At 54.4% G+C, this 9546-nt stretch overlaps 1 protein-coding gene across 1 annotated transcript in view; it reads right to left on the reverse strand.

Annotated features, from left to right (window-relative positions):
- The window catches only part of LOC143297141 (uncharacterized), a gene marked incomplete at its 3' end in the record, with an annotated part of 19174 nt that extends 11668 nt beyond the window's left edge, over positions 1–7506 (reverse strand). Inside the window, exons 1-5 of the mRNA XM_076609317.1 lie at positions 7332–7506; positions 6613–6873; positions 5557–5779; positions 4973–5028; positions 4657–4829 (exon numbers count right to left, since the gene is read on the reverse strand). Coding sequence (XP_076465432.1) covers positions 4657–4829; positions 4973–5028; positions 5557–5779; positions 6613–6873; positions 7332–7506 — 888 coding nt within the window. The remainder of the gene's footprint in view (positions 1–4656; positions 4830–4972; positions 5029–5556; positions 5780–6612; positions 6874–7331) is intronic.
- Positions 7507–9546: the final 2040 nt, after the last annotated feature.

Consider the following 9546-nt stretch of genomic DNA (forward strand, 5'->3'; position numbering starts at 1 on the left):
TCAGAGACAGGACTGACCGGCAGGCAGACAGGGAGAAGGGACAGAGAAACAGGGAGAGAGACAAGACACAGAGAGAGACAAGACACAGAGAGAGACAAGACACAGAGAGAGACAAGACACACAGAGAGACAAGAGGGGGAGTGAGAGACACGACACAGAGAGACAAGACACAGAGAGAGACAAGACACAGAGAGACAAGACACAGAGAGAGACAAGACACAGAGAGAGACAAGACACAGAGAGAGACAAGACACACAGAGAGACAAGACACACAGAGAGACAAGACACAGAGAGAGACAAGAGGTAGAGAAGACAGGGAGACAGAGGACAGGGAGAGGTGACAGAGAAACAGGGGACAGGGAGAGGGGACAGTGAGAGGGGACATGGAGAGGGGACAGGGAGAGGGGACAGGGAGAGGGGACAGGGGGAGAGGACAGGGAGAGGGGACAGGGAGAGGGGACAGGGAGAGAGGACAGGGGGAGAGGACAGGGAAACAGGCAGAGAGGACAGGGAGAGGGGACAGGGAGAGGGGACAGGGGGAGAGGACAGGGAGAGGGGACAGGGGGAGAGGACAGGGAAACAGGGAGAGGGGACAGGGAGAGGGGACAGGGGGAGGGGACAGGGGGAGAGGACAGGGAGAGGGGACAGGGAGAGGGGACAGGGGGAGGGGACAGGGAGAGGGGACAGGGGGAGAGGACAGGGAGAGAGGACAGGGAAACAGGCAGAGAGGACAGGGAGAGGGGACAGGGAGAGGGGACAGGGAGAGAGGACAGGGAGAGGGGACAGGGAGAGAGGACAGGGAGCGGGGACAGGGAGCGGGGACGGAGAGGACAGGAGAGGCACGAAGAGACAGGGAGAGGACAGGCAGAAGGGACAGGGAGACGAGGGAGGGGACACGGAGAGGGGACACGGAGAGGGACAGGGAGAGAGGACAGGGAGAGGGACAGGGAGAGGAAGGAGAGGAAGGGAGAGGGACAGGGACAGGACAGGAAACAGGCAGAGAGGACAGGGAGGACACGGGAGAGACAGGGGAGAGACGGAACAGGAGGGACAGGGAGAGGACAGGGAGGACAGGGAGAGAGGACAGGGGAGGGACAGGGGAGAGGACAGGGAGAGAGGGACAGGGAGAGGACAGGGAAACAGCAGAGGGACAGGGAGGGACAGAGAAACAGCAGAAGGGACAGGAGAGGGACAGGAGAGAGACAGGGAGAGGACAGGGAGAGGGGACAGGGAGAGGGGACAGGGAGAGGGGACAGGAGACGGAAGGGGGAGGACAGGGAGAGGGGACAGGAGAGGACAGGGAGAGAGGACAGGGAGAGGGACAGGGAGAGGGACAGAGACAGGCAGAAGGGACAGGGAGAGGGGACAGGGAGAGAGGACAGGGAGCGGGGGACAGGGAGAGAGGACAGGGAGAGGGGACAGGGAGAGGGACAGGGAGAGAGGACAGGCAGAAGGGACAGGGAGAGGGGACAGGAGAGGGACAGAGAAACAGGCAGAAGGGGACAGGGGAGAGACGAACAGGGAGAGGGGACACGGAGAGGGGACAAGGAAGAGGACAGGGAGAGGGGACACGGAGAGAGGACAGGGAGAGGGGACAGGGAGAGAGGACAGGGAGAGTAGACAGGAGAGGGGGACAGGGGGAGAGGACAGGGAAACAGGAAGGGGACCAGGGAGAGGGGACAGGGGGAGGGGACAGGGGGAGAGGACAGGGAGAGGGGACAGGGAGATGGGACAGGGGGAGGGGACAGGGAGAGGGGACAGGGGGAGAGGACAGGGAGAGAGGACAGGGAAACAGGGCAGAGAGGACAGGGAGAGGGGACAGGGAGAGGGGACAGGGAGAGAGGACAGGGAGAGAGGACAGGGAAACAGGCAGAGAGGACAGGGAGAGGGGACAGGGAGAGGGGACAGGGAGAGAGGACAGGGAGAGGGGACAGGGAGAGAGGACAGGGAGAGAGGACAGGGAGAGGGGACAGGGAGAGGGGACAGAGAAACAGGCAGAAGGGACAGGGAGAGGGGACAGGGAGAGAGGACAGGGAGAGGGGACAGGGAGAGGGGACAGGGAGAGGGGACAGGGAGAGGGGACAGGGAGAGACGACAGGGAGAGAGGACAGGAAGAGACGACAGGGAGAGAGGACAGAGAAACACGCAGAAGGGACAGGGAGAGGGGACAGGGAGAGACGACAGGGAGAGAGGACAGGGAGAGGGGACAGGGAGAGAGGACAGAGAAACAGGCAGAAGGGACAGGGAGAGAGGACAGGGAGAGGGGACAGGGAGAGGGGACAGAGAAACAGGGGACAGGGAGAGGGGACAGTGAGAGGGGACAGTGAGAGAGGACATGGAGAGGACAGGGAGAGTGAGAGAGGACATGGAGAGGGGACAGGGAGGGGACAGGGAGAGGGGACAGGGGGAGAGGACAGGGAGAGGGGACAGGGAGAGGGGACAAGGAGAGAGGACAGGGGGAGAGGACAGGGAAACAGGGAGAGAGGACAGGGAGAGGGGACAGGGAGAGGGGACAGGCAGAAGGGACAGTGAGAGACGACAGGGAGAGAGGACAGGGAGAGGGGACAGAGAAACAGGACAGGGAGAGACGACAGGGAGAGGGGACAGGGAGAGACGACAGGGAGAGGGGACAGGGAAACAAGAGGGAGAGAGAGAGAGACAAGAGAGGGGATATGGAAAAAGAGGGAGATGGGACAGAGAGGGATGCAGAGGGGATATAGAGACAGGTGGAGAGGAGAGAGGGGATATGGAGACGGAGGGACAGGTAGAGGGGATGTGGAGACAGAGGAGAGAGGGAGAGGGGATATGGAGACAGAGGGAGAGGAGAGAGGGGATATGGAGACAGAGGGAGTGGAGGGAGGGAAATGGGATATGGAGACGGAGAGGAGAGAGGGAGAGGGGATATGGAGACAGAGGGAGAGGAGAGAGGGAGGAGAGGGGATATGGAGTCAGAAGGAGAGGAGAGAGGGGATATGGAGACAGAGTGAGAGGAGAGAGGGAGAGGGGATATGGAGACAGAGGGAGAGGGGATATGGAGACAGAGGGAGAGGAGAGAGGGGATATGGAGACAGAGGGAGAGGAGAGAGGGGATATGGAGACAGAGGGAGAGGAGAGAGGGAGAGGGGATATGGAGACAGAGGGAGAGGAGAGAGGGGATATGGAGACAGAGGGAGAGGGGGTATGGAGACAGAGGGAGAGGAGAGAGGGGATATGGAGACAGAGGGAGAGAGGGAGAGGGGATATGGAGACAGAGGGAGAGGAGAGAAGGAGAGGGGATATGGAGACAGAGGGAGAGGGGATATGGAGACAGAGGGAGAGGAGAGAGGGAGAGGGGATATGGAGACAGAGGGAGAGGAGAGAGGGCATATGGAGACAGAGGGAGAGAGGGAGAGGGGATATGGAGACAGAGGGAGAGGAGAGAGGGGATATGGAGACAGAGGGAGAGGAGAGAGGGAGAGGCGATATGGAGACAGAGGGAGAGGAGAGATAGGATATGGAGACAGAGGAAGTGGAGGGAGGGAGAGGCGATATGGAGACAGAGGGAGAGAGGATATGGAGACAGAGGGAGAGGGGATATGGAGACAGAGGGACAGGAGAGAGGGAGAGGGGATATGGAGACAGAGGGAGAGGGGTATGGAGACAGAGGGAGAAGAGAGAGGGAGAGGGGATATGGAGACAGAGGGAGAGGGGATATGGAGACAGAGGGACAGGAGAGAGGGAGAGGGGATATGGAGACAGAGGGAGTGGAGGGAGGGAGAGGCGATATGGAGACAGAGAGGGGATATGGAGAAAGTGGGAGAGGGGATATGGAGACAGAGGGACAGGAGATAGGGAGAGGGGATATGGAGACAGAGGGAGTGGAGGGAGGGAGAGGCGATATGGAGACAGAGAGGGGATATGGAGACATAGGGAGAGGGGATATGGAGACAGAGGGACAGGAGAGAGGGAGAGGGGATATGGAGACAGAGGGAGAGGAGAGAGGGAGAGGGGATATGGAGACAGAGGGAGAGGGGATATGGAGACAGAGGGAGAAGAGAGAGGGAGAGGGGATATGGAGACAGAGGGAGAGGGGATATGGAGACAGAGGGACAGGAGAGAGGGAGAGGGGATATGGAGACATGGAGAGGAGAGAGGGGATATGGAGACAGAGGGAGAGGAGAGAGGGGATATGGAGACAGAGGGAGTGGAGGGAGGGAGAGGCGATATGGAGACAGAGGGAGAGGGGATATGGAGACAGAGGGAGAGGGGATATGGAGACAGAGGGACAGGAGATAGGGAGAGGGGATATGGAGACAGAGGGAGAGGAGAGAGGGAGAGGGGATATGGATACAGAGGGAGAGGAGAGAGGGAGAGGGGATATGGAGACAGAGGGAGAGGGGAGAGGGGATATGGAGACAGAGGGAGATGCAGAGGGGATATGGAGACAGAGGGAGAGGAGGGAGGGAGAGGGGACAGTGGTTGGGGACAGGGAGACAAAGGAGAGGGAGATGATGGAGAAAGGACAGAGAGACAAGGAAAGAGGGCAGAAGGAGAGGGGACAGGGAAAGAGGGAGAGGAGATAGGAGAGGACCAGGGAGAGCAGAGGCAGACACAGGGAGATGGGACAGGGAGACGGGGAGATGAGACAGGGACACAGGGAGAGGGGACGGCACTGACCGGCAGGGAGACATAGGCAGTCAGGCCGTTAGGGGCGATGACCAGGTTGTGGGGTTCAATGTTCTGCATCACGGTCAGGAGCGAGCCGTCAGGCTTACGGAGCGGGAAGTAGCGGAAGTTGCCCTCACGGAGCAGCCTGCACGTCACGGGACAGCTCACCTCACACGTCATACCTCACACGTCACACCACAGCTCACCTCACACGTCACACCTCACACGTCACACCACAGCTCACCTCACACGTCATACTTCACACGTCACACCACAGCTCACTTCACACGTCACACCACAGCTCACCTCACACGTCACACCTCACACGTCACACCACAGCTCACTTCACACGTCACACCACAGCTCACCTCACACGTCATACTTCACACGTCACACCACAGCTCACTTCACACGTCACACCACAGCTCACCTCACACGTCATACTTCACACGTCACACCACAGCTCACCTCACACGTCACACCACAGCTCACCTCACACGTCACGGCTCACCTCACACGTCTCAGCATGACTCACCTCACACGTCACAGCACGGCTCACCTCACACGTCACAGCATGACTCACCTCACACATCACAGCATGACTCACCTCACACGTAACAGCACGGCTCACCTCACACGTCACGGCTCACCTCAAATGTCACAGCTCACCTCACACATCACGGCATGACTCACCTCACACGTCACATCATGACACCTCACACGTCACAGCTCACCTCACACGTCACAGCATGACACCTCACACGTCACAGCTCTCTCTCTCTCTCTCTCTCTCTCTCTCTCTCTCTCTCTCTCTCTCTCTGTCTTTCAGTCTTTCTCACTGTCTTCCACCATCTCACCACCACCACCACCACCACCCCCCCACCACCCCCGTCCCCCCTGGTCACTGACTGGATGTACTCTGAGGACCCAACGCCGGTGAAGAGGCTGGCGAAGGAGATGGTGGTGGTGGTGATGGGGGAGATGGGGGAGAGGTCGAAGGGCAGGAGGATCTTGGTGACGGTGCCCTCTGGGTCCCTGTAGGCGTTGCCCTCCTTGGTAGGCCGCCCCTTGTTGGCCACCAGCATCATGTTGCAGTCCGCGCCGAACTCGATGTCAATCGGCAGGGCGCCCACTGTCGTCGTCATGCTCATCATCAGCGTCGTCATTGTCATCATCATCGTCGTCATCAGTATCATCGTCATCATCATCAGCAGCAGCAGCACCATCATCATCGTCGTCATCATCATCGTGATTATCATCATCATCATCGTTGTTATCATTATCGTCGTCGTCATTGACATCACCATCATCATCGTTATCATCATCATCATCAGCATCATCATCACCATCATCGGCATCATCAGCAGCAGCATCATCATCATCGTCATCATCATCATCATCATCATCATCATCATCATCATCATCATCACCATCAGCAGCAGCATCATCATCATCACCATCATCATCATCATCATCACCATCATCATCATCATCATCATCATCATCATCATCATCATCATCATCATCATCATCATCATCATCATCATCATCACCATCATCATCATCTTATTGCAGTCCGCGCCGAAATTTCTTTCCGCCGACAGAACGCCCAGTGTCATCATGGTTGTCATCATTGTTGTCGTCAATATTGTCATGATCGTTATTATCGTCATTGTTATCATCGTTATTATCATCATCGTCGTTATTATCGTTATTACCGTCATCATCGTTATCATTGTCATTGTTATCATCGTCAGTATCGTCATCATCGTTATTATCGTCATTGTAATCACCGTTTTCATAGTCGTAATCGTTATCATCATCCTGATGATCATTTGCAGTCCGCCCTGTACTAGCAAAGCACTCGAGAACACCCTGCCCCCCCCCCCCCCCCTATTCCCCCCTCTCACCCCCCTCTCTCCCCCCTTCCCCCTCCTCCCTTCCCCCCCAGCACACACACCAGACCTGTGATCTCCCTGAGGAGGGCGAGTTCCGTGGTGAGGGGGGTGAGGGCCTGGTAGAGGCGCACGGTGCCGTCAGCGCTGGCACTGACGGGGTCCTGGAAGCTGACGGCCAGGCGGGGCACTCCCCCGGGGGCCAGAGGCCGGCAGAACTCCACGTCCAGGGGCTGGCCCTTGAGGGCCGTGTCGAACTCCACCTCGGTCAGCGGCACAGGGCTGCCGTCCACCTGCAGCGTGAAGGCCGTCAGACGGCCCGGCTCCTTGGCTGTCGGCATTGACACGGGTCACACCTCTGGTTGTCTGGCTGCTTGGCTGTTTCTTTGTCTTTTTCTTCTACCCCCTCCCCCCCCCCCCTCTCTCTCTCTCTCTGTGTCTTTCCTAATCCCTCCCTCTCTCTCTTTCTCAGTCTCTCTCCCGCCATCCCTTTCTCTTTCTCTCCATCCCTTTCTCTCTCTCTCTCTCCACTTCTCTCTCTCTCTCTTTCTCTCTCTGACTCTCTCTCTCTCTTTCTCTCCCTCTCTTTCTCTCTCTACCTCTCTCTCTCTCTCTTTCTCTTCCTCCCTTTATCTCTTTCCTAATCCCTCCCTCTCTCTCTTTCTCCCTCTCTTTCTCTCCCTCTCTTTCTCTTTCTCAATCTACCTCTCTCTCTCTCCTACAAACACACACACACACACACACACACACACACACACACCACACACACACACACACACACACACTGACCCGTGGTGTAGAGGATGTTAGAGCCATAGTCAAAGGCCAGACGGTTGTATGTGGAGGCATTGATGGACTTCTGCCCGCCAGCGTCGTTCAGCTGAACGTAGGCTTTCTCCTCCAGAACCACATAACCCTTGGCAACCGTTGCCAGCAGCAACAACACGGCACAGTGCACTCCCATGTCTGTGGTTGAGGAGGGGGTCAGAGGGGCGGGGGGTGGGGGGGTAGGAGGTGGGTGAGTGTTGTCAGCACAGAAGTGGAAATCAGATGCTGGGCACTTGTAAGGACAGACAGTGCTGTCTCCTGTGTACTCCGCCCCTCACTCACTCACTCACTCACTCACCAACTCACTCACTCTCTCACTCACGTACATACGCACTCACTAACTCATTCACTCACTCACACACTCTCTCTCACGCACTAACGTTCTCACTCACATACGCACTCATTCACACATTCGCCCACTCACTTTTTCACGCATGTATTCACTCACATATTCAATCATACATTCACTCACTCACACACCCACTCACACACACACTCACTCACCCAGTCACATATTCACGTACGCACTTATTCACTCACACGTTCACTCACTCTCTCGCACAAACTCACCCACTTTCTTACTCACACACTCACTAACTCATATATTCACTCATTCACTCGCTCACTGACACACTCACTCTTACACTTTCACTCACTCACACTCACTCACTCACTCACTCACTCGATCCATCCAACAATCCCTCCATCCACAAGTCAGGTCAGTCCTGCAGGTCCAGTCCAAAGATCGTTCGTTCCTTAGCAGCCAGTCAGTGGGTGAGTTTTTGTTTGTTCTAATTAGCTAGTTAGTTAATTAGTTCATTAGCTAGCTTGCTAGTTTAGTAGATACTTGGTTCGCTAGCAGTCTAGACTGGTATCTATTTTGTTAGGTGGTTAGTTAGCTACTTTGTTAGTTAGCTAGTTCACATCAGCTGGACAATTTGTGAGCTGGTTCCCTAGTTGTCTAACTAGTTCACATCAGCTGGACAATTTGTGAGCTGGTTCCCTAGTTGTCTAACTAGTTCACATCAGCTGGACAATTTGTGAGCTGGTTCCCTAGTTGTCTAACTAGTTCACATCAGCTGGACAATTTGTGAGCTGGTTCCCTAGTTGTCTAACTAGTTCACATCAGCTGGACAATTTGTGAGCTGGTTCCCTAGTTGTCTAACTAGTTCACATCAGCTGGACAATTTGTGAGCTGGTTCCCTAGTTGTCTAGCTAGTTCACATCAGCGGGACAATTTGTGAGCTGGTTCCCTAGTTGTCTAGCTAGTTCACATCAGCTGGACAATTTGTGAGCTGGTTCCCTAGTTGTCTAGCTAGTTCACATCAGCTGGACAATTTGTGAGCTGGTTCCCTAGTTGTCTAGCTAAGTGGTAGGTTCACAAGTGGGTCGGTTCTTCACATGTTGACAGAGTTAACGTTGCCATTTTTCACTCTCTCTCTCTCTGTATATTTGTTTGACTCTGTCACTGTGCCTCTGTCTCTCTGTCTGTCTCTCCCTCCCTCGCTGTGTCTTTCCGGAGAACGGGAAAGTTCAGAAAGAGGTAAAGAAATACAGAAAAAAAAGAAAGACAATGAAAGAAATAATGAAATTACGAAAGAAAATAACACAGAAAGAAAGAGTAAAATAAAGAATACAGAATACATTTTCCCCCTAATGAATTATCTCCTGTAAACGAAACCGCTTGGTGGCGTAAAACAAAAACTATATAGGAAAATCACATCTATTCAATACGTATGCATAAAAGACTTGAAATGTTGAAGTGAACTATACGTCCAATAATCACAATACAAGAAAGAAATATAAGAAAAGAAAGAAGTGATGAATGAATGAAGTAATAAAAGAAAGGAATGACGAAAAAAAAATCAATACGTAAGAAAGAAAGAAAGAAAGAAAGAAAGATGATTAACGACAGAAAAGAAAGACAGAATGGAAAAAAAACAACAACGAACATTCGAACGAACATACGAAAGAAAGAACGATATATATATATATATATATATATATATATATATATATATATTGGGAATAAAAAGAAAGAAAAATAAATGGGCAAACTGGAGAAAATAAAGGAAACCCCCAAAGACCGACAGACAGACAGACAGACAGACAGACAGACCGACAGACAGACAGACCGACCGGCAGACCGACAGGCCGAGAGACAGACCGACAGACA

The sequence above is a fragment of the Babylonia areolata genome, chromosome 22 (genome assembly GCF_041734735.1).
Source record: "Babylonia areolata isolate BAREFJ2019XMU chromosome 22, ASM4173473v1, whole genome shotgun sequence".
Lineage (NCBI taxonomy): Eukaryota > Metazoa > Mollusca > Gastropoda > Neogastropoda > Buccinidae > Babylonia > Babylonia areolata.